This window comes from Strongylocentrotus purpuratus, unplaced genomic scaffold, assembly GCF_000002235.5.
Source record: "Strongylocentrotus purpuratus isolate Spur 01 unplaced genomic scaffold, Spur_5.0 spur5_scaffold_4, whole genome shotgun sequence".
Lineage (NCBI taxonomy): Eukaryota > Metazoa > Echinodermata > Echinoidea > Camarodonta > Strongylocentrotidae > Strongylocentrotus > Strongylocentrotus purpuratus.
Genome location: NW_022145610.1, coordinates 35,498,084 through 35,523,614, shown reverse-complemented (window position 1 = coordinate 35,523,614; position 25,531 = coordinate 35,498,084). Strand labels below are relative to the sequence as shown.

At 36.4% G+C, this 25,531-nt stretch overlaps 1 protein-coding gene across 1 annotated transcript in view; it reads left to right on the top strand.

Moving 5' to 3' along the window:
• LOC105445661 (collagen alpha-1(I) chain) overlaps positions 1 to 25,531 on the top strand; it is a 65,462-nt gene that overhangs the window by 29,701 nt on the left and 10,230 nt on the right. Inside the window, exons 19-52 of the mRNA XM_011681462.2 lie at positions 565 to 618; positions 1,903 to 1,956; positions 2,783 to 2,836; positions 3,320 to 3,373; positions 3,962 to 4,015; positions 4,199 to 4,243; positions 5,715 to 5,768; positions 6,185 to 6,229; positions 6,512 to 6,565; positions 6,759 to 6,812; positions 7,342 to 7,395; positions 10,466 to 10,519; positions 10,769 to 10,822; positions 11,281 to 11,325; positions 11,860 to 11,904; positions 12,456 to 12,509; positions 12,810 to 12,863; positions 13,588 to 13,641; positions 13,950 to 14,003; positions 14,537 to 14,590; positions 15,166 to 15,219; positions 16,258 to 16,365; positions 18,356 to 18,463; positions 19,090 to 19,143; positions 20,436 to 20,489; positions 20,922 to 20,975; positions 21,360 to 21,413; positions 21,818 to 21,871; positions 22,433 to 22,540; positions 23,211 to 23,264; positions 23,632 to 23,685; positions 24,232 to 24,285; positions 24,484 to 24,537; positions 24,835 to 24,942. Coding sequence (XP_011679764.2) covers positions 565 to 618; positions 1,903 to 1,956; positions 2,783 to 2,836; positions 3,320 to 3,373; positions 3,962 to 4,015; positions 4,199 to 4,243; positions 5,715 to 5,768; positions 6,185 to 6,229; positions 6,512 to 6,565; positions 6,759 to 6,812; positions 7,342 to 7,395; positions 10,466 to 10,519; positions 10,769 to 10,822; positions 11,281 to 11,325; positions 11,860 to 11,904; positions 12,456 to 12,509; positions 12,810 to 12,863; positions 13,588 to 13,641; positions 13,950 to 14,003; positions 14,537 to 14,590; positions 15,166 to 15,219; positions 16,258 to 16,365; positions 18,356 to 18,463; positions 19,090 to 19,143; positions 20,436 to 20,489; positions 20,922 to 20,975; positions 21,360 to 21,413; positions 21,818 to 21,871; positions 22,433 to 22,540; positions 23,211 to 23,264; positions 23,632 to 23,685; positions 24,232 to 24,285; positions 24,484 to 24,537; positions 24,835 to 24,942 — 2,016 coding nt within the window. The remainder of the gene's footprint in view (positions 1 to 564; positions 619 to 1,902; positions 1,957 to 2,782; positions 2,837 to 3,319; positions 3,374 to 3,961; positions 4,016 to 4,198; positions 4,244 to 5,714; positions 5,769 to 6,184; positions 6,230 to 6,511; positions 6,566 to 6,758; positions 6,813 to 7,341; positions 7,396 to 10,465; positions 10,520 to 10,768; positions 10,823 to 11,280; positions 11,326 to 11,859; positions 11,905 to 12,455; positions 12,510 to 12,809; positions 12,864 to 13,587; positions 13,642 to 13,949; positions 14,004 to 14,536; positions 14,591 to 15,165; positions 15,220 to 16,257; positions 16,366 to 18,355; positions 18,464 to 19,089; positions 19,144 to 20,435; positions 20,490 to 20,921; positions 20,976 to 21,359; positions 21,414 to 21,817; positions 21,872 to 22,432; positions 22,541 to 23,210; positions 23,265 to 23,631; positions 23,686 to 24,231; positions 24,286 to 24,483; positions 24,538 to 24,834; positions 24,943 to 25,531) is intronic.

Here is a 25,531-nt window from a genome sequence, read left to right as displayed (position 1 = left end):
CCTAAATTCGCTCAGCTCAACCTCAGTATAAATTATAATATCTAAGGTTGTCTGTTTGCCTGAAAAGAGAAATGGTTTACCAAATTACTACGATTGCTATCACAAGAGTTAGAAACTGCCGATTTTCTAGAAAAGCATACTCTATAATATGAAAGGGATCAATTGTGATTTTGATTTTTAATTGTCATCTTCAGATTAGAATAGAAGTGATGGAAACATCTTTTGATTTGTAAAGGAAAATGAAGAAGCAGAGCACCTAAGAGTTTATGAACATTTGGAAAACATTCTCTTGTTCCAAACCACCTGCTTGGTAACGCCTCTATGCCTGAAAAAGGGGGAAATAAAAAAAAATCAAAACATCAAGGAAAGCAGAACGCACAAGAATGTAGTTAACAGTGACACATTTCTTTCTTTGGGAAAAAGATTCGTAACCAATTAAACAATAACACGAATAGATCAAGATGAAATAGAAGTTCCTAACTACATAAAAGTTTAGGCATTTCTAATACTCAAGTGTTCTAGAGGGAATAACCTAACGTCTTGGTTTTTGGTGATCTTTGTCAGGGCAGTCGTGGCAGAAGGGGATCCCAGGGGGACGAAGGCCATCGTGGACCACCGGTAGGTACCTCCAAAATGATTTTCAATGGATTTAGTGGTATTATATATTGCGATGTGTGACGTAAATGTTGTAGAAGAGAGAAAAAACAGATTCGTTCCAAGTAGCATAGGGTGTGTGCGAGCGCCTGAGTGTGTGTGTGTGTGTGTGGGTGCCCGCGCGTGCGGGGGTGTCTAAAGCTAGGTGTGGGTTATCGTGTATTTCTTTCTGCGCGCTTTCACTAACTAATTGTTGATGTTTTGTATGATGTATTTGTTGAATGTATGTTGGTTTGTTTATGGGCCCGCAGGAAGAATGATATTTTGTATATTGATGGGGCTACCCTGTCAAAACTTTATCAAATCAATCAAATCAAATCATGCAAAGCGATGTCTAACTTTAAAATAGAATGAGATCTGTCAGGCTTAGACTATCCGCCATAGGTTTATTTTTATAACTTTACAAGTCGTACATATAGGTCTGGTTATTCCGGTAGTCATTCCATGTAGGTATTGGGTTAGTAAGTGGTACATGCCATACATGTGGCCACTGCTTCACGTAAAACGAGACGGCTGTTTCCTGTGAAGAATTCTCAGAAAGCCCCCTGCTGTGTGTATTAAGGACACCATAAATTGGGCAGTCTGTAAGAGTTATAAATGTGTGGTTTCTGCTACAGCCAAAACACATGTGAATGCTGTGCAACCGGTGGTTGAATTTGAATTTGCAGCATCTTGGTATCAGGTTTCTCGTAAATTGAGTCTCTCCATCCCACCGATGGAAGATAAACCTAACTCTTTGTCTCTTGCAATCCCAATTCAATTCTCGAGGAATGTTTGCGGCTGTGAAATGTAGGGTTATAAGTTCATGTATAAGTAGGACGCTCGTTCGTTTCTGGATTATTCTAATGTGATGTCTTCTGTTTCGAATTAAGAAACTTAAGGGCCCGAATTCACAAAAGGAGGTTTGAGCTCAAACCTTGCTTTGTGAATTCGGGCCAAGGGGTCTTGTAAAAGGTTTGGATTATGTGGAGGATCTACTACGTGTAATAGACCCCCCTTTTTATTATGGACATCATTTACAGCTTCAAAATTTCATAGAATTTCGTAACAATAATGAACAAAATACAAAATATGATTTTTGTTGTTGTTGAAGATTCCAAGTTGAAAATGTCAATGTTTTGATATATTAAAGTACACATAAATAAGTAAAGTCTCTTGAAAGCTATATTTGTTGAGAAAATGTTAGATCGATCTTTTATTAATTTCTGTGAGCATAATAAATATTTTCATTATTTGCTCCTAATACAGGGTGACCTTGGAATGCCGGGACAAGCTGGAGAGACCGGAGATGAAGGAGTAGCTGTAAGTTTCTTTTGTCATCGTCACCATAATATCATCATTATCATTATTATCATTATTATTATTTATATCATCTACATCATATTCATCATTATAATTATAATCATTATTATTATTATTATCATTAATACATGCATAATTATTACTAGTATTAGTAGTATTATCTATTATAAAGTAAGGATATATTGACTCTCAACTTACAAGTCGGAAAAGAGGTTCTGTGCATATTTTGTGAAAGCTGCTGTTATTTTGCTTTCCTACGTAAATAAATCCATTATCGTTACGTAGCAATACAGTGACAGTACGTACATAACTAAATTTACATAATGTGCAACATCTATCAACAAATTTGTAACCATTGACATAAATAAACTGACCTTTTCTAAATATTTCTTCGTGAACACGAACCCGCTTTTACTAAAATATCATACATATTTTCTTGTAAAATCAAAAATCGTTGATGTCATGTTGGCAAGTTCTTTGTATTATTTATATAACAACCATTACAATTTTGCCACAATCAGAGCAAAGTATAACTCACTTTGGTTTGCACTTTTGTATATATTTGTCATGTATTTTATCTTTTGCACAAGCTGCGCCTTGAGCATTTGATTGTCAAGTGGATTTGGCGCCCTATAAATATTATGTATTATTATTATTATTATTATTATTATTATTATTATAGAGAGTGAAAATGTGGGTCTTGGATTTTTGTTCAGTACTTAACGAAGACAGATGTTCAAATTGAATATTAGCAAAATAAGAAGTTCACAATGCAAGACAAATAAGAATCACTCTTGTAACTTTTGTTGTCACATGTTAATGACAGGGTGAAGAAGGCGATGATGGAGTACCAGGGCGTAAGGGTGATCATGGACCAAGGGTAAGCCATCAGGAACCATTAAGAAGGACATTTTTCTCTTGTAAACTTTATATAACAATACTCGTCAAAGACATCTGCCAGTAATAGGAAGAAGTTGATGCACATCTAGTTGTATTTCATATTTTGTGATCTAAGTGTTGATTGCATTTAGTATAACTTTGTAGATATAAGAAATAAAAGGGATTTGACTCGTAGCCCCTCCCATGATGAGATTTCCAATATTTTTCTAATGTGTATTAAGCATCATGTGATGGTGACTCTTACAAATATCAGGGATACTTTACAAAGGTCATGTGACCTGGCATTAGCCAGCAGGTGGCTGTACTTTGTGTACCAAGCGAAACAGGTATGTTTCTATTTTAATTTGTTAAGCAATTTTATGTTGTTCAGATACATATTGACAATATATTATTAGTATACAACACTGATGTTTTATCACCGTTTCACTTTCATCATCGCAAATTGAATACCTTCTTCTATCAGGGACTGATCGGGGAAACCGGTGTTAAAGGTCCTCCTGGTCCACATGGGTCAAAGGTACGTATTTAATATGAGAACATTTCTTAATAACAGCTACATTTTACTCTTGCATCATACAGCTGGCAGAGATGCTCTATAGAAATATAAAATAAAAACAGTAGAAAAGGGTAATATTATTCTAACCAAAGTTAGGTAACTATTATGTTTTAGAATTACTCATTTTTTCTCTCATAGTTGCCCACTCTGATTTGTATTCCAGCATGCTTCTGATAATTTCCTATATACTTGCTGCTTTGCTTTTATATGGACTAGCTTCCCAATGCTATTGCATTAGGGGTTTGCAGCTAGAATTTCTTTTAACAATAATGATGCTGTGGGAAGAATAAGAACTAGATGATAACATAGTAAACATCAATTGTGTTATTTGTATTGCGCTCATGTCCGTCACGCTGTGCTGAATATGGCTCTGGCATATTGGGTATCAATTAACACCTTTGTGGAGAGTGGCAAATGCCGAATGTCTTGCCAAAGGTCTTTAGTGACAGAATAGGATTGGGCGCCTCATTCTCCTGATTGAGAGTCAAGTGAATGATTAACTATATATACCCTGACAATCTCCATTTCCCTTTCTTTTATCCTATGTAGGGTCCTCGTGGTGCAAACGGACCAAGGGGCGAATTAGGACCAAAGGGGCAGACGGTGAGTATAAACTTCAGTCTTCCTTTTGACTAGAAGTCTAAAGGCTTATGGTATTATAATATTAAATATTCATACCAATTCAGTTTTGTTCTCAAGTTTTTCTTCTAAAAAAAGTACAGGTGTATTTAGTTTTGAATAATCCTTTTGCAATTTATTTAACGTGTTCATGTATTTCCTTCCTAGGGAGACCAAGGGCGACCCGGTGGACACGGTCATAGAGGTCCTGAGGTAAATGTTCCTCGTCTGTATGTCAACTTGTATTATTGAATTTAAAATTGTTAGTACCACATCACCCCAGAATCTTAAAATCATATGCACTTGAAGTCTGCGCTATCGGACGACTGCCCGCAGACTCCTTTACAGTACAATAATGTTTAGACGATGAAGGATACACATTATCTTGAAGAAGAAGATGAAGGAGGAAGAGAAGAAGAAAATATCTTGTTAATGTGCGATTATTATCTATTTTATTCGAATTTCTATAGGGTAACAATTTTGTTTCATTTGTCACGAGTATTGACGTCATCATCATGTATGTATTCAGTTTGAAATTATTTTACAAAAGGATTACGATCACAACACAACATCCTACGTGTAGGATTAACGTAGTCTCTTTAGGGGATATTTTGGACCTTTTGGAACATTAAGATGAAAATTGATTCATAGGAAAAGCTCAAAAACTTTTCAAGGAGAGAAAGCGACAACCCCGAAACGCAGAATAACATTGTAGTGAGGTATGCGAAAGGTATTCTAAATTAAAACTTTATATAAACAACTCAATTCTAACATAACACATTTTTGGGTCACGGAATCCAGTTAAACCTCTCAGAAAAACGACACCCTAATGTTAAGGGGTCACTAAATTACAAATTCATGTTGACGTCTGTTGATCTGTAATACTAGTTACATCATATATCTTTTGACATTTTGATGTAAATTTATGTCATACATTTTATATTATTTTTCTTTTACTTCTGTTCTACCTGCTAATTTCCACCCCTAAAAAAAACCTCCAGAAGAAAATGAATTTTGTGACATCATCATGCCAGTCATTCATCAGTCAGCTAGATGAACAAACTGACCACCTGTTCACGAAAGGCAGTGGTATGTCCTCATCCTCTGAGTACCTTATGCATTAGCATTGCATTTTTTCATATAATAGCCCATTGAAACCCTTCTTTTCATGGTGTTGCTTGGGGATTTCTGACATAGCAACTGCTTAAAATGTAATTGAATGTTGTGAGTGGGCATTGTTTAAAAACATGCAATGCTATTGTGAACAGGCGGTCAGTTGATGGGAATGGACATACCAATGTGTTTTGTTCATCTAGCTGACTGATGAATGACTGGCATGATGATGTCACAAAATTCATTTTCTTCTGGAGGTTTTTTTTTAGGGGTGGAAATTAGCAGGTAGAACAAAAGCAATAGAAAAAATAATATTTAAATTTTGTACATAAATGTACATCAAAAAGTCTAAAGATATGTGATGATACAGTATTACAGATCAACAAAAGTCAACATGAATTTGTAATTTAGTGACCCTTTAATGACCCAGGTACTGTAGGCTCAGTATTCACTTAAGACTGACACAATTATTCACTATTTGGATGTAATCGCGTTTATCATCTTATATTACATAAATTGTAATGCTCTCGATCGTTTACTCGAACATAAAATGATTTTGATGATGTTCCAGGGTTCAAAGGGTAAAGACGGCAGACGAGGAAAGAAAGGAGACGAAGGCGATCAGGTAAAAAAAAAAAAATAGTTTAGCCCACAACACTCGTCTAATCCACCTGACAATATAAATATATAAACAAATTATCAAATGTATCGCTCATAAAAAGATCAAAATGATTTCTGTATATATTTAAACATGGATACGCTTGTGATATAGTTATGGCGATGAATTTCGTACTTAATAATTTGCATTTCTTCTGGTACTGCCATTGTTTAAGTCAGTTGACTGGAAATTCGTGAAATTTTACTTTATTGCTAATCTGCTTTATTTTATTTATTCGCAATTTATGAGCTCATGTTTGAAAATTAATTCACAGTGAAGGATGATTATTATATTTTAATATTTGTTATGGTTTTCATGTTGAATAATTATCAAATTATTCATGCTTAACATTGCTTATTGTACATTGTCTGTTTGATGTAAAGGGTGGAAAAGGAGAACACGGAATACCTGGGGTATCAGGTGAAAAGGTAAGACATTTTGTCATATTTTAGCTCGGAATAATTTCATAACTTCGCTTATTTCCAAGAAATCATAGCCTGCTTTTGTGTGTGTATTACATCTTGTTGCAGAACGTTTAAACTATACTCCTTTAACTATTTAATGTACGTGGATTCAATAGATGTCATCAAGTTAAAGTTTAATCAGTTTCTATGTGTGACATTCTTATCCCATTAAGTGCTTAATGCACAAAGTCTAAAACGTATCTTGTGCATGAATAAAATATAATGGTCTGTACTTCTAACTTTCAGGGTGCTGTTGGGCCGCCAGGGAGAATTGGAACCACCGGACCAGTTGGCCCTGCTGTAAGTTTAAATTGATTTCCTTCAAATTCGCAAAGTTAAATCGTATTTTCTGTATTAGAATGACTTTCCTCACATTTACGTTTCATGTGTTTCGCGAGCTTACGGATTTACATAATACATGACACACGAGAAGTGTAGTGTATCCTTACAGAATCGCTTGTTGCAATAATTAATTTTGTTTTTATTCTGGCAGGGAGATGGCGGTATACCAGGTAGAAATGGACCACCAGGACTCAAAGGACACCAGGTCAGTCATCTTACATTCCCACTAGAATTGATATTATTCTAGGTTGTTTGTCGAATAAGAGGGTTGGGCAATATAAACAAAATAATGGGACAATTTTGAACTTGACATCCCACGGGACATTGCAAATAAACAATATTATACGGTACGGTATTTCCTACCCGTTTTCTTCTGTCAGAACTTTCTTTTTACCCAATCTGTGTATACAATTCATTTTTGCAAAGTGTTACTGACAGCTTGCTCCACCTGTCTTCCCACTTTTCTAACTAAGAACAGATCACAGATCACACAACACACACACACACACACAAGATGGTTAGATTTCAGGAAACAGCATTGTTCAAGCTCCGTTTTCAGCTCCCTTCTATACCGAAAACTTACTCAACTCGTCCACAGGACGAGTACGTACAGTGTATCACACATCACACAAAGTTAATGCGTGATGTTAAAGAATTAAATGAATTAATAATAAAGAATAAATATATGTATATATATGATTTTTACATTTCTGTAACCATTCTCTTTTTCCCAGGGATTCGATGGGTCACCAGGATCACCAGGCCCACCAGGACCAATGGGACCAGAGGTAATATCACAATCTATCAAAAATTTATGATTAGGGGCTTATCTGTGACTACTAGTTGACATAGTAATCAGGGGCGTCGCCAAAGGGGGGGTGTGGGGGGGTGCGACACCCCCCCCCCCCACCTGTCAGGATATTGTCGGTAAAATTGCGCTGCCGTCGGGAAAAAGAGAAAAGGGGGAGGGAAAAAAAGAGAGGGAAAAAAGAGAGGGAAAAAAAGAGAGGGAAAAAAAAGAGAGGGAAAAAAGAGAGGGAAAAGGAAAGAAAAGAAAAAAAGAAAAGGAAAAGAAAAGAAAGAAAGGAAAAGAAAGGAAAGAAAGAAAAAGAAAGGAAAGAAAAGAGAAGAAAAAAGAGTAAAAGGGAAACAAAAGAAACGGGGGATGAAGAAAGGAGAGAGAGGGGAGGTAAGAGTCTGAGAGAGGAGGAGTGGGAGTAAAAGAGAGAAGGGGGTTGTTGGGTGGAGTCGTCTCGTCGAGAGAGCAAGAAAGACACGGGTAAATATGTTGCTGTGTCGGGTCAGCTGTGTCGGTATTCTTCCTCGATCCTCGTGTACTATATCAATGCAGAAGTTTGAAGTCGGTGAGAGGTATATTGTCGGTCGCCGACAAGTTTTTTTTCCCTACGAACTGTGACTTCTTATCAGCTGTGACGACTTCGAGAGTGACTACAACTACAATACTTGTATTTTCTCGAAGTTTCACTTTCCTATAATGTCAGCTAAAGAAATCAGAGGTTTAACATTTTCGGGGAAACTAAATTCAAACAAGGTTTAAGAGTCAACAACGGTACGACGAATCGTCTTCCTTTCTTTATATTGTGATGAAACGCCAAAAATCCGCGCTTCGCGCGGAAGGGGGAACTTCATTTAGACGAGTCGAGAACGGTACAACGAATCGTCTTCTTTCTCTAATAATTTAAGGAAACGTCAAAGCTTCCGCGCTTCGCGCGAGAGTGGGAAACTGAATTTAGTCAAAATTAATAGGGCGTATTTAGAGTCGAAAACGGTACAACGAATCGTGTTCTTTCTCTAATAATATGAGGAAACGTCAAAGCTTTCGCGCGAGAGGGGGGAACTGAATTCAGATGAATAGGGCTTAATAAGAGTCGAAAACGGTACGATGAATCGTCTTCCTTTCTCTATATTGTGATGAAACGCCAAAAATTCCGCGCTTCGCGCGGAAGGAGAAAACTTCATTTAGACGAGTCGAGAATGGTACAACGAATCGTCTTCTTTCTCTAATAATTTAAGGAAACGTCAAAGCTTCCGCGCTTTGCGCTAGAGGGGGAAACTGAATTTAGACAAAATTAATAGGGCTTCTTTAGAGACGAAAACGGTACAACGAATCGTGTTCTTTCTCTAAAAATATGAGGAAACGTCAAAGCTTTCGCGCGAGAGGGGGAAACTGAATTCAGATGAATAGGGCTTAATAACAGTCGAAAACGGTACAATGAATCGTCTTCCTTTCTCTATATAGTGATGAAACGCCAAAAATTCCGCGCTTCGCGCGGAAGGAGAAAACTTCATTTAGACGAGTCGAGAACGGTACAACGAATCGTCTTCTTTCTCTAATAATTTAAGGAAACGTCAAAGCTTCCGCGCTTTGCGCGAGAGGGGGAAACTGAATTCAGACAAATTTAATAGGACATATTTAGAGTTGAAAACGGTACAACGAATCGTGTTCTTTCTCTAATAATTTAAGGAAACGTCAAAGCTTCCGCGCTTCGCGCGAGAGGGGGAAACTGAATTCAGATGAATAGGGCTTATTAAGAGTCGAAAACGGTACGACGAATCGTCTTCTTTCTCTAATAATTTAATGAAACGTCAAAACTTCCGCGCTTCGCGCGGGAGGGGGAAGCTTCATTCAGACAAAGATAAAGAATCGAGAACAGTACACCGAATCGTCTTCTTTCTCTAATAATTTAATGAAACGTCAAAACTTCCGCGCTTCGCGCGGGAGGGGAAGCTTCATTCAGATAAGGATTAAGAGTCGAGAACGGTTCACCGAATCGCCTGCTTTTTCTCATAATTTAATGAAACGTCAAAGCTTCCGCGCTTTGCGCGGGAGGGGGGGGAACTGAATTCAGAAAAGGACAAACAGTCGAGAACGGTACAGCAAATCGTCTTCTTTTTTATTATAATTTAATGAAACGTCAAAGCTTTCGCGCTTCGCGCGGGAGGGGGGAACTTCATTCAGCCAAGGATTACCAGTCGAAAACGGTACAATTAATCGTCTTCTTTTCCTAATAATTTAAGGAAACGTCTAAGCGTCCGCGCTTCGCGCGGGGGGCCCATCACCCACACCCCCCTAATGAGCGCGCTTTTAGGTGATTCTCTTGCTCACTACCGCCCCTCCCTAAAATAAAATCCTAGCTCCGCGCCTGCATTAAAATATATAGCTATGATGCTGACTAAATTGAAGAAATAATTCGTATATTTATGTCGCCGAGGAAAATGACCATTTTGCGCATATGCAAGTACTATAGATAGTCCATAGGGAAAAACAATTTAGCCTTCGGTCCCAGGTTTATAGGGTTGAATTTGTAGATATTCGACATTTAATTTTGTCGGTAATTGGGGGCTAGTTTTGTCGGTAATCGTTGGCCTCTACACCCCCCCCCCCCCCCCCCCCACTGAAAAAGGTCTAGCGACGCCCCTGATAGTAATAGTCCACTGGCAACCCCGTGACTTTAACCAAAAGATGCATTCGTTTATGTCTTAAATCCAAATTTTGCTTGATGTTATAATTAATAGAACTTGATGGTGGAAAGATGATGTTGAACGGTGTTGAAAGATCTCCGTAGTATGTAACTACAATTACTCAATGTCGTACACTTTAGTATTAAAGTAGTCGCCCTGAATTATGTTTCATGGAATTGAGTCGTCATCCTACAAATAAGTTGTTAGTCTGCTCTAATAATTACACTAAAATTAGTTTACAAAAGTTAGATCGTCGAACTAAGTATACTCGTCAGTGAGGCTTGAATTTTCACCTTGAATCAATCAAAACGGGGGTCTTGAATTTAATCGTCTTTCTGAGATAATTAGTCAGTTAACTATTTTCCAATCCTGCAGGGTAACACAGGACAGAAAGGAAGACCAGGACAAGCTGGAGATCCAGGCGCAGTGGTAAGTTTCTTGTCCAATTTCTAGTACCTCCCCCCCCCCCTAAAAAATAGGCAACCAAGGAGTGATAAGATAAAGCCTAAAATTAGGATAAATCGTCACAATCCCGTAAATGGTCCGAAGTGTCGATTCTTCAATAATTAGTTTTTCTCACTTTACGTTTTGTAGATATTATTTATAGTAATATTGGTTCTAATAATTTCTAAAATGATGACTGTAATTATAACTGTTTGACTCAATACTTTTTTTCAGGGGATTCAAGGGCATGGAGGTGAAAATGGACCGACTGGACTCCCAGGGCGAAAGGTATGTATGCCATATATCTTTGAATGATGATAAAGTGATGCTTTTCCAGAAATGCACGAACTACGTGTGATTTTATAGCTGTGATTGGCGACAGCATACCTTTTTGTGAAACTTGATGCATCGGTTTGTATTGTTTCCACTGTTATGAAACCAAGTTGTTGAGAAATTATTCAGAGAAGATGTCTTCTTTTCTATCCTCTCAAAGCTAAACCCACCGGGTCAAGCTTGTAGACTAATTATTAATATTCGGAAGATTGTTGTATTGTCTGTGCTATTGTCTCGCGTTATACAATTTAGATGCAAATATATCATTGTTGATTTCCTCTCTTTGAATGTGAGGTAAACGCTTGTTTAGTGTAGACAAAGAGGCGAGGCATGATTATTAAAGTAACGCACGTGTTTCTACGATCCTCTTAATTATAAAAGTTAGATTTATTTCTTATATTATTCCTGAACAGGGTTCGACTGGTGAACCCGGACTATTGGGACCTGCGGGTGAACAGGTATGTATACTTTTATCTCTTCTTAGGTCGGTTAACAGATGTGTGGTTCATCTTTTGCGTGAAGTAAAATTTCATATAGTCATCACATTGAACACTGATGTGAAGACAAAAACTCGTTCGTGGGTTAAAGTTATATTTTTAGAATACAGTATCACTTTAATCTAATTTACTAAAATGTTTTGCCTCGGTATGATGTACGTGCTGAGTAGATGTGTAACTGCCGATTCATTTGGAATCTTTTTCACTTGATATTATATACACGATAATCGTTTATATTATGACAAATTTTACTCAATGTTCGACTTGTAAACGCACATACTTTCGAGACATCAACTGAAGCCTATTGTATACTCCATATAAATCATGTTCGAGTTACGTAATACGTCATGGCGAGGTCCGCACATTTCAATAGCTGGTGGACAAGATTATTGACATCGCCATTCGCCAATAGAGGGATTGTTATAGGTGGAAAGTCTTTGCTTGATCTTTTAAAATGTATGACAGAGAATCGTTTGATGTTTTATATTCTTACAGGGTGGACGTGGACAGAAAGGAACGACAGGGGAAAAAGGATCAGTCGTAAGTTTACCTAGTGATTTCTAGAATTAAGACGAGAAATGAATTTCAGTTATTTTGAACGGTATCGTATGTATTATGAATCAGACATTCAAGTAATGACCCCCCCCCCTCAAAATTTTTTATATATATATATATATATATATATATATATATATATCTATATATATATCTTTGAATTACTAACCTTTCGGTTACATTCGACTGTTATGTTAGATTTTGTAAAGTGATATCATGTATAGTTGCACTTTCCTAAACATAGACATGAAAGAGTCTGAAAGTGCTTTATTTTTTCCAGATCTGTAAACTAACACTATAGTCATATTTATAATAGAGTATTTCATCATAATTATGAAACGTTTGCCGTATCAAATGATGTTGATTTTTACCAGATACGGTCTTAAATAGTATTCGCCATGATGAATAATCGACATAATTTAATATCATATCTTGAAGGCTTTAGAGATATTATTGAATTTAGAAGAAAACATTTTACCTGGACCAACCAATGTAACATACTTCATAAGTGATTTTTTTTCTATATTTGATCACAGGGCAAGCGAGGTATCGATGGTGCACTCGGAGATGAAGGACCTGCAGGGGGAGAGGTTAGTATGAACTGTTTTTAGAGCCAAGATTAGTCTTTGTTTTCCGGCTAAGAATCTAAACAGAGAGGCTTTGTACCTTTTTAAACTTTTTCATCGGTGATTCGTTTCATTTTTACGTGGAGACATGCGTTATTCTGAAAAAAACTTGATGAGAACTAAACTTTAAGGAAAAGTCTTTTTTGATAACTTCGAAATGAACGGGAATATACTAAACACCCCACATTGGTATCGTGTAAATGCTTTAATGAACATTGTTTGTATTAACTTATTATATGTTGTTATCTTTTCTTTCTTGCCCAGGGTATCGATGGGTTACCAGGCCCACCCGGATCTCACGGGAAAATAGGTTTAATGGTAAGACATCACTGTCTTTAATAGAAAAATATTGATAAATCTGTTTAAGATTCGTTTGTACCTATGTGTACACGAGTGACGAGTCTACTTCATTTGATTCTATAGTTATGAATAGTGTATATTTGCTAGTTTATCGAGGAATTAAGAAAGTGCCACTGTGCTGCTATGATATCACATTTAAAATTTAAAGTTAAAACCAGGATCAACTACTGTTCTGGGATTTGTTCTGACATTTAAGATACACAAATAATGTGTGACATCAGTGAATTATACCAAAGTAAATACATCGGATTGTTTTCCCCATATTGTAAGAATCTGTTGCTACTGCTAATTTAAATGAAAACATTCTTTTCTTTTGCAAAATTGCACACAATATTGAACACTTCATTCCCATAGTACTTTTTCTGCAATATATACTGATTTAATTATTGTACAGCTCGAGAGTCCTCAATTGATGTAATTGTAATGATGTATTCTTATTGTTATTGTTTATATGTCGTTTTTGCAATATTCAGTGATGATGATATTTCAACTTATTTTACTTATTTATGTACTCGTTACTGCTATTTTATTATGTATACTTGATTTAAATTTTATATTTTACCCAAGACAGTCGTCAGTCTTCGGAATGTTTGTTTTTTGGTTTTTCATGTGTTTTGATTTCAATAAATCCTATATATATATATATATATACTCGCTATTACTTGCTCATAATTTTTTACAGGGACTACCAGGTATACCAGGGTATTTCGGCCAGTCGGGAGGAAAGGGAGAAAAGGTATGTAAAGGCTTCTCGATTATCTTACTTATTAAGTTATTATTAAAGTTGGAATGAATCATTTGTACATGATCATTGAGAAACAGAGTAGATTTCTGGTGCATTTTCAATATGTAGTCACGTATTACTATCATTATAGTAATCATACACGTACAATAATTATCATTATCCTATGATCCATAGTATACATGTATATATATTGAGAGAGAAAGAGAGAATATTTAGATTCGTTTAACCACCACAAATAGCATTTATTTATAAACTATCGATTTTGATGTATTTTCTTTTAAATTGTCTTTTGTTTTCAGGGTGAGAAAGGAAAAGTCGGATCTGATGGACGAGATGGCGATCGAGGATCAAGGGTACGGTTTGAATATTTAAAACTCATTTGTTTCTTCAAAGTTTGCTTCGATCATACTGTAAGGTGAAAGCAAATTAGTTTGTCATCTAAATGCCAACATCAGAATGAATATTTAACAACTTATATGTTTCTTAAACTCAGTTACTGTGAGCTATTAATATTGTGCTGAAATCATATACTGCACAACCTTGCCATCTTGCCAATCGTATGCATTGTAAGCTTTTTATACTTTGCGATTTGACGTCCAGGTCAGCCTAGTCATTGATTTTTTTAGGTATACAGCTTGTGAAACTTTCCAAACATCACTACATGTCTACGCTCCTTCTCTAAAATAGCTAGATTTTTAAATATAAATGGGAGACACTATTTGCCAAGTTTTATTTCTTCTCCCAAATAGTGTATTTCTACATATTCACTTTACTTCTCCTTTCCTTCTGTATCTTGTCAAATCATTTGCACAAAGTTTGCAGTGTCCCTAATTCTGACTTGTATGTTTGTATCCTCTTTTTTTCCTTCTTTTTTGTTTATCCACAGGGAACAAGAGGACCGCATGGGGAATTGGGCAAACAAGGATCAGCAGGAAACAAGGTAGTTAACTGAATCACTTAAAGCCCATCTAAATTTTTGGAGCCCCAAACGTTTGATGGCAAAATTTCACCTTAATTGTATCATGATGTAAAGGAGAGTGTCATTTAAAATACATTTCTGCAAGGATTTTCAAAACAAATGTGTTTGAAGTCGAATATTGATAAAAGAATACAAAATTATACAAAAATACAACAGAAAACCCAAGTTATATATTCTTGTATCAATATTCGTCTTCAAACACATTTTTTAGGGGGAATCTTTGCAAAAGATTTCTCAAATGATATCCTCTTTTTTTGGTGCTCATTTAAAGAGTGAATGTATTTGTTCATTTTCTTGGCGGATACTTTTGTGGCAATATAGTTAAGGTCGTATTTTTTCAAAACCCTATTTTGCAGTACTGAAATTATGAACAAAGATAACATTTTGTATGTTCAACCCTATCTTTAAGGAGGACAATGCACTTGTAATAACTTAATTAAATATGAAACATTTCATAAGATCCGTTGTATCTAAACGGTCGCTGATGCTATTTGATACATTTTAGTATTAGAACTTGGTTTTGTTTTTTCTAACAGGGTTTACCTGGCATACAAGGTCTTCAGGCAGACAGGGGGGACTCTGGAGACAGTGTAAGTGATCGGTGTGTAGCATAGTTTTACTGTTTAGTTGTCAGTGTAGTCGTCAGTCATTGAGTATATTTGTATGTCCGTCAGTCCGTCACAAAGTTTTGAAATGATCATTACTTTGGGAGTTAGGAGGTGAATTGTGCATGATTTGTTATCTATTCAGTAGGTTTGGGAAATGGATTATATTTAATGGCGTGTGTTTGGCTAGAAGTACAGGAATGATTAGCCTTATCTTACTTTTCTTAATCAATGTACAGCGGAAAGAAATGCATTTATGTCATGTGTTTTTACTCCAATAAAATTGTGTTATTATTGTGTTGTCATGCAGTTATAGTTCTTGTTAAAATTGTCATTGGTGATTTCAGTCTCATTGTATATGTACGAATCTTTTTCTTCTCATTTCTGTCAGCGGACCATTTCCTTTATACATATTTTGCATTGCTGCCAAAATGATTATTGATCAGCTAGATAAAGACATTGTTGTTACCATTTCAGTCGTAATCTGTATCATGGATTCTGCACAGGCCACTCATTATATTCTAAAGCATAAATCTTCGGGCACCGCACGCTAAAGATATTTTTTCAAAAAAAGATAAAAATGCTCGGTGAAATTGTAGATAGGAATGTTCTAAGAGGATTCCTTTTTTAGTGTATTTGAGAGATAGATCAAAGGTAATCTCGAGCTCTGGTTTAGGAATCGTTTGTCGAGAGAACATAGCTATAATTTATTCTTGATTTGTTTTTGCTGCAGTAGATTGATTGTTTGAACCAGTAAAATAAAAACTACCTCACAAAAACTTGTTGGAAATTATCTTCAATAACAACCACAACTCTCCTTTGCACATAGTGACCTGTGGTAAGCCTCCTTACAATGATTTCCTTATATTTCTACACTTATTACTCAGCCCCTATATATTTCCCACAAAAATAGTTTGGCAGTGTACGTTTTGTTGGATTCTGTGAGAATTTTCTTCTTCTATCATTACCAGAACTAAAGCATGTCTTTAATAGATGCCTCTCTATTCATGTCTCTCCCAACAGGGACCGACTGGAAGCTATGGGGTAACCGGTGAGAAAGGGATGCCAGGATTCAAGGGAGAATCGGGGATAGTCGGAAAACCAGGACATAACGGATATTCAGGTGATAAGGTAAGCGGGCACAGCGTGATTTCCTTTTTTCTTTATACTTAAGTGTTTGATGTTAATATTTTTTAAAGAAAGACTAAATGTACAGCTTGTAATCATATGTCTTTACAACTCCATCGTTCTATTCGAGTATCACTGGTTTGTATACACTAACGCCACAGATGTGTGACAAATTACAGGGGATTATTAAAAGCTTTGCAAATCACTCGAACAAAAAGCAAGATATGAAGCAACACAAACAACATAATATATATGTGAGAAAAACAATTTTGAAACTCGTGAAGAAGATTGTCCTGATTTGCAATGTTTTCACGGCAAATCCTGTCTTCTTACAATTCATAAGCAGTCTAAGGAACACTGGTTTTTTTTAAAGTACGAGCCTACCGCAGCATTAGAAAGTGTGTTAGGTTTTGTAGTATTCGTTCTTAGATATAAAGATATTGGGCCGTATGCATAAAAAGTATCAATTGCTTGCAAGCAATTGCTTCAAGCACAAGCAATTCTCGCTACCCTAAATAGGTACGAAAATCTCGAAATTCGCGAGACGAGGTAATTTTCACTCTCTCGGGTCGTCACTACAACTTCCGGTATAGAGTCCCATCCCGCTGGCGCTAGCGCCTGTGTTCGCTGTGCAGAGTTTTCACGCACGCTAAAATCGATGCCAATCAGTGTAATTTGTACAGATTATAATATGCAATGGAAAGCTTCGGGCAGAATTAGTGACTTAAGCACAAAAGGCCGTTAAACTCTACCGTGAAAGAGAGGGTTGTGATCACGAACGCCTGCACAGGAAGCTGTAATGTCGAAAAGCTATCCCATAATGCAATGCGCGTTTTCAGGATTTTCCCCGGATCTCGGCAGAATCGCTATTTGGGGTAGCGAGAATTGTTTGTCAAGCAAAAGATCAAGCTCAAGCAATAAGCCAGTTCACGGTTGCAGTCTGAGCATGAGCAGATCAAGGTCATTGCAGAACAAATTTTGAAATACACGGAGACGGAATACTGGATACGTGCTCATGAAAGTTATGTAATCGTTATTCATTCTTGCACATTCAGTGCAATCCATGATACACAGGTGGAAGTATTCTTTGAAAAGGGGAAACAAAGACTAGCACCTCCATCGCTGTAGGAGTGATTATTCCAAAATGTAAAAAGTGGGACCTCTTCATGTTTTGAAGATCTGTGGATATTCGGGGTCATTGCAGTAATGTGCTAACCGTGAACTGGTCTATTGCTTAAATCCGTATGCATAACATTTTGCTTGTGCTTAAACCTTTTGCTTGCCTCCAGCAAGCAATTGCTTACGATCTCAACAATAGCGACGTCACGCCGGTGCGAACATCATTCATGGGAGAACAAAGGCGGGTTTCGCATACTAGTAGTGTATTCAAATGTCATGCGTGTGGGGTAGCCTTTCCTGACATGGCAGTATAACATCCTCCCCGTTTTTCATCATGTTCAGGTATGAACCTGTGTGCTAACCACTCAACGTTCTCTTTGTCGAAACGGAATAGTTTCCGATAGGTCTCGGGAGCAATTTCTTCTCGATTTATTCTACTCCTGTACAACTTTGGTTTTTCTCTTACGAGCATAAACATGATGCTTAACCGCGAACGTCCCGTTTAAGCAAGAGCTCAAGCTGCTATGACGGAGCTTGAAAAAACGTAAGCAATTGCTTATAAGAACAAGCAAAAGGTTCGTTTTATGCATACGTTTTTAAGCAATTGCTTGATCTTTAAGCAATTGCTTGCGGACATCAAGCAATTGCTTGTGCTTGCTAGCAAAAGCATTTGCTTGCAAGCAATTGCTTATGTTTATGCATACGGCCCAATATCATTCGAAGATTTACATATATGTTAAACATAATACAATGAACATGACTTGAATCATATCATAGAGATATCCCGTTCCGCAAAAAATGTTCATGTATATGTTTCTTACCTTGATTTTTCAAATGATCTTGAGCTATACTTGATTTTCCTTGTTCTTCTCAGGGAGCAACAGGCGAGAGAGGGCGGAAAGGTGATCCAGGATATCGGGGAAATCAAGGTCCTATTGGTCGGCAAGGCATCAACGGGGAAAGGGGAGACAGTGGCCCTGCAGTAAGATATCATGTGGAATTATTTTGAAAATATTTGTGTGATTCCGGTGACTGAGCACTTTGGATAGGTTCAGGCCCGTAGTCACGGGGGTGGGGGGGGGGCATGGGGTTCCCCCCCCCCCCAAAAAAAAATCCAAGATTGGTTGAACTTTTTTTTAGACCCTTCCCCAGGACGTCGATCAATTACATGTATGTGCCCCCCCCCAAAAAAAAACAAAAAAACAAAAACATCAAACTCTGGCTACAGGCCTGGATAGGCTACCCTCTGAAAACTAGTATGAGTGTTATGTAACCAAACTAACCAATTTTCATGTGCATAAAGGGTCTTTTTTAATTTGGTGTCCTTCCAAGTAAACATTAACTATTGCAGAGTTTAACATTACCTCCCTAATAATATGCACAACGAATGATACAGAAAAATTATTAGTTGGGTAAATAAAAGATTAATTTCAACGCTAAACATACCACACACATAACAAGGAATACTTTTTGTCATGGGTTACGCAATGAAAGCGCGTACAGTACTTCTTAGGAATTAGGGAAAACTTTTTAAGGAAACTGCTTCATTTTTAAAGAAAAAAATGGTTGCAATGGTGATATCAAGATTGATACCTTTTTTCATGACAGGGGGAGCGCGGTCTTCATGGACTCCATGGCACACCAGGTGAACCAGGAACAGCGGTAAGAAATGATAATGAAATACACACGGTTGAACAAATATCACTATGAACATGACTGAAAAAGAAAGCGGACAAAATATACAGTTCCTCAGGGAGACAAAGGAACATCCCTTCACTGCTATTATGTAAAAAGGTGAATATGCATGTGACACCTGTTCTACACATTTTTTACATAATAGCAGTGAAAGGATGTTCCTTTGTCTCCCTGAGGAACTGTATATTTTGTCCGCTTTCTTTGTCAGTCATGTTCATAGTGTATATAGTCCCTCTTTCCAATCAAAATAAAAAAATTAAAATAAATAAATAGATAAATAAATAAATCAAGAACAAAATCATATAATTTGCATTGAGGAACTATCTGAAACCAAGAATTAAAAAATTACGATCGTTGTACAAAACAATAGGCCATTTTCGTAATGTAGCCAAATTTAATACATACGTCTTTGTGAAGTGCCTCAATACAAATTATTTCATTTACCTGATAAGAATAATAGTATTTCAATAGATAGAATTCGAACTGCATACATTAGTTGTTGCAACATTATGGCTTGACCTACCTAGCAACACTTAGTTTGCATTCTGACTATTGAAATACTATTATTCTTATCAGGTGAATGAAATAATTTGTATTGAGGCACTTCACAAAGACTTATGCATAAAATTAGGTTACACTACGAAAATGGCCTACTGGACAGGAGAGTTTAAGATTAGTTAGGATTACCATTCTTTAATTGAACACTTAAATTATGTATGGTTAAAGGATGACTGACCACCTGTTCACAAAAGACAGTGGTATGTCCTCACCCACTGAGTGCCTTATTACATTAGCATTGCAGGTGTTCATATAATAAGCCCATTGAAACCCTTCTTATCGTGGTGTTGTTTGGGGATTTCTGACATAGCAACTGCTTAAAATGTAATTGAATTTTGTGAGTGGGCATTGTATAAAAACATGCAATGATATTGTAAATAGGTGGTCAGCTGATGGGAAGGGACATACCGATGTCTTGTGTTCATCTAGCTGACTGATGAATTGATCCCCTCAAAGCTTGCCTCCAAAATCGAAGTTAAACTAGTACTGAAATCAGCGTAACTAATCAGATTTATTTACTAGGTAGATGGCACATTATTAGTGCATTATATTATTATTGTTATCATTATTATTATTACTATTATTATTACCATTATTATCTATATTATTATGATTATTGTAATTTTAGCAGAAACAGATAAGTGTGAGTGTCATGATTTTGTTTATGCCTCCTATTTTCGTTGCTATTCGTGTTGCTATAGGGCTACCAAGGCACACAAGGAACTAAAGGAGAAGACGGAGATCAAGGACCAACGGTATGTTCTTTTACATTCGTATATCTGATAAAAATAATATATTTCTTGCAACTGCTCTCGTAATACTAATTTTACGTAAAGCGATAATTTTTTGTTATATGTTTCTATTTTTAAAAAATATTTTTCATTTGGCATTTTGAAATGTATCATACCTCAATAAGAAACTCTGTATCCGGGGTTTTTCCGAAAATGACTATGTACTAGATATGTTACCCTGCCTGTGACTTATACTTTCATTTGTTAATCACCGCAATCATGGGTTATTTATTCTTTATGTAAATATTGCATGTTTTTACAATGAAGATAAAATTTAAAAATATGTTGTTTAAAGTCATAGAGCGCTACTTCATTAGAAATAAAGTAATATTCTATCCCAAATGGTAGCCCAAAGTATCCGTTAATTGTGATCTGAATGGATGTTTCTATTTCTAGGGACAATTAGGTGAAGGGGGAACTGCAGGAACGAGTGGATACATTGGTGTTCCGGTAAGAGCAAATAATTTGTTTGATGTGATAGTTTTTCAAAGTGAAATTGCATTGTCCGACAATCGTGCGTTTGTTTGTTTTTCTTTCTCCATTACAATAGTATATTTGTAAAGCGCTTAGAGACATTTGTAGTAAGCGCTATATACAAATTAAATATTATTATTATTATTATTATTATTATTCATGATAATGTCCTTTATTTTATTTTTCATAGTTTTTTGCAACTGAAGTAAGCTTTCCTCCACAATGTATTTTGTAGAAGTAAAGTGCTTAGTCGGCTAAAGAAGTTGTTTATATTTCTTTATAACGTTTGATTTGTTTCAGTATTCTATAAAAATACCAAATCGAGTATATTATGAAGGTGTTGTTTTTGTTCGTTTGCAGGGCCCGGCCGGTGGACCTGGAGAACCAGGCCTTGCGGGGGACGATGGAGCAATCGTGAGTTCTTCAAATCCATTTTATATGACTCTTTTACTAGGAAGAGTGACTGGTTGTCATGTAAACAATGCAATATGCATTTGTATTTAATAGCAGCCAGACGAAAGGGATTCGTGAGCAACACGGTAGCCGATATTTTACCCCGGCGATTGGATGCATTTCAAGATTTGTATCTTACTCCAGGGATTAAAGCTCTACTGGTGTAAAAACTTAATTATGGGGTTACTTTCATTCCCATAGCAATTATATAGTTCTTAAGCTGTCATTAAAGACTTCCTCGAAGATGATTCCCAATTTGACAAAATCTTTGTTCCTTTTCAAGCGAAATCAGTCTCATTTTAAGATATGATATATGTGTTCACCGACGTTTTATTATCAAATTATATTTGTCTTCCTATTGTTAGGGTGAAGATGGCTTACCGGGCCCTCAAGGACCATTTGGGCTTCCAGGTAATCTGGTAAGAATCGTGGAGTTATGATTGTGATGATGATGATGGTGTAATGACAATGATGATAACTATTATGATATTGAAATGGTGATGATATTGATGATGCTAATGATGATGATGATGACAATGATAGTGATGATGATAACGTCAGTGATTGTGTGGTGATGATAATGGTGATTGTAAAGATGGTGGTGATGATAATGACGAGAATCATGATGACAATGTTGACAATAAGTTTGATGATGATGATCATGATTCTCATAACTGTGATGATGATGCTGATGATGCATGCTCACGACAATGTTAATGATCAGGCTGGTGATAGAGGTGATGATGATGATGATTATAATTAATAAGATTATGCAGATAACTGATAACGATAAGATGTGATATAGAGTGCTCAATTTGTCACGAATAGGAAATTGTCAAGGTTTGAACTTTGGCTAGGGTCTGAAAACGGGCATGCCTTATTTGTGCACATCAAATTTTTGTCTCATAGCTAATACAATAATGACTTTTTCCCATAGAAGTTATAATATGTTCTTCATCTAATAATCCTAATGTGTTCAGGGTCACCATGGGCCACCTGGACCTAAAGGACCACTTGGACCACAAGGTCCACAGGGACTGATGGGTGAAACAGGACTCCTAGGGGAGAAAGGACTACCAGGAACTCGGGTGAGCAGATGGTAGTCTTTAGAAGAAAAAATGAAACTAGATGACGAAAATCTCAGTGTTTGAGGTGTCATTCTATCCTTTGTATCCGTTTGTTTCATTGAACCCCATCGTGTCGTTGCATTCACTCCCATTCACCGATTGTCCCTCTTCTGCTCTCGCAGTTATAATTTTTTTTTTCTCTCTCTCTCTCTCTATATATATATATATATATATAAAGGAAAATAGGAAATAGCTCTGTGAAAAAAACATAATGTCCATATTTTTCTTCAATTGATTTTTGTCTATCTTTAACTGTTTCTTGTCTTCGGATTGATATGATGGGTTTACTTTTTAAGATCATGATAATCATGCTTTGTAAATAGCTATTAAAACATATTTTACTGCATTCGAATTGATCAAATGAGGTATATAGTCACAGCAGGGTTATTATGAATACTAAGATTTTTATGATGTCATATAACCTTCAACTCTTTCAAACTTTTCAAAAGTTACATCCTCAACTTCCATTGTGTTATTTAGTCCAAACTGCGAAAGTATGAGGCTACACAACAAGTTCAGAAATTCAACAATTGATTATTTGTCCGGGCAAGGTCGGATTGTTTTACTGGAAACAAGCTACTGTTCTAGATTTCGTTGAGATATGTACAGTGTGTTTCATTTTGATTTACAGGGAAGACCGGGATCTAAAGGACAACAAGGCACCAACGGGTGGATAGGAGAAGCGGTAAGATATTAGAATTGTATAGTTTTATAGAATATAAGCTCTAGTTTGTGTAAGTTGATTTAAGTTGATTAAACACGTAATCCTTTTAGGGGGTAATTGACAAATGCATTATGATTTGATATTTCTTGATCAAATCTTCAAAGGTTACCAAGATTATGTATTGGACAACCAAACACAAATTAAGGCGTGTTTTTTCCTTCTTTATTTTTTTGCGAGATTATTTGCCATTAAACAAGAGTAAAATATACATTAAATGATGGTATTATCGACCATTGGCATCTTTAAAATATTTATTTGTCATTAATTTCCAATATAATATGTTTTTTGTGACATTTTCCCACTTATTTCCCTTCTCTTTCCATCTTAGGGCAGTCCTAGTCCACCGGGCCTGCCTGGCACAGATGCACCGAAAGGACAACAGGTAGACATTGATTTTTGTCACAAAAGTAATGTATTTTATTCATTCATTTATTTCTGACATTTATACAGGGCAGCACATTTCACCAGAAATGGTGGTCTTACATGAAGCCCTGTTTATATCACATTATCTATCTAGTCTTAGTTCTACTCAAACAGTGCTTTTTACTTAATCTATTTCCTCTCCTCTCCATCTTATCCTTCTTCCATATCTCCTGTTGTTTCCTCTCCTACAGTTCCATATTTGTGATAGATGGAAATATGAGATTATTTGCAGTAGTCAAATTGGGCAGGAGCCAAGTGGTCCATAGAACTACCCCCCCCCCCCCCCCAGGAAGAGTCATTCGCGCACCGTGCAGAAACATATCTTGAGTGATATTTGTGACAAACATGCAGTGAGATGTGGAAATAATAATATATATATGTCTTCGCGGGGTTTTTCCTCAGTGGGATTCCAATTAGTAGTGAATCTTAAGATTCTGAATACTTCAAATATTGTGTATTGTCGTTTAAATGTTTTTTATTTTTGACCTTATATGACTTTTAACAGGGAACACCCGGCTTAGAAGGTGTAAAAGGAAGTCTGGGTTATGCTGGTAGGAACGTAAGTATTTAGCTTTCTTATTGGAAATGCAAAGATACTCAAATGAAAAGTCTTAATGGAACATTTCATTTTTAAATGTATATTCGTAATAAACATATTAGAGACAAAAAAACTGTATAAATACTTTTGTGATATATTGACTTTGTTGAGTTTACTTAAGAATATGTTTATAATGTTCAATGGTTTACTTCCACCTAGGGAGAGAGGGGACCCCGCGGACCACCAGGAGAGACAGGTGAAACAGGAAACTCGGTAAGGAGCAGATTAATATCTTCTTTTTGTTGTTGCCTGTTTAAACCCATAAAGATAAACTTCAATATGCCAATGTAAAAATAAATTCGAGGCAAGCTATATATGATAGTATAAGAGAGAGCGTTACATCCTCCAGTGCTTGTTTAGTAACGATAATCTGTTTGTGACCTTTGCTGCATATTTACGCATTATCATCTTCCATTTCGTCATAATGCATGTTGCATTTCTTAATAAATGGCATAAAGTCTAAATATTAACCATATTAATAATGATAATTGTCATACTACCTATTTCTAGGGCCCACGTGGATTTACTGGACAAATAGGACTAACGGGAACCAGCGGTAATCAGGGTGAAATGGGTCCAGAAGGGCCAAAGGGGCCACTTGGAAACCTCGGCGATCAGGTACAAACAATTATATTTTCCTTCGTGAAATATGTTAATCATAAACTTTGCAACTAAACATATCAAGTGGAAACATTATTTCATCACTGGATACTTAAAACGTTATATGTTTGTGAATGATTATGGATTCGAATTAAATGTTGAATTCCATTCCTGTTAAGGAACGAAATGATGTAAAAGTCTAACAGTTTCTGGTAACAGTTTCAACCACGGGAGCATCGATTCTTTGAAGGCACTGAGCATTGTTTCCCCACTTTGATCATGGGATTCGCTATGTATTGTGTGCCCTGTATGTTTGTTTTATACCACTGTTCCAAATTATACCAATTCAGTTGAACCCAACACTGGCTCTTTGACAAGAGGAAAACCCAGACTGACTTCCAATTATAAAAGCCTAAGCTTAATGTCGGGTCAGAATACGTGTCAATGTGCTTCCCCTTAACTCTACCCCTTCCACTCTTTATATTGCGCTTTGGCTCCCATAGCTATCTGCATAAGATAGAAACATGTTCATTAATCATTCTCTCCCCTACCCTGTCCCTTCATCCTGCCCTCTGTGTTTTACTCTGGTTGTCACCGGCGACCATTC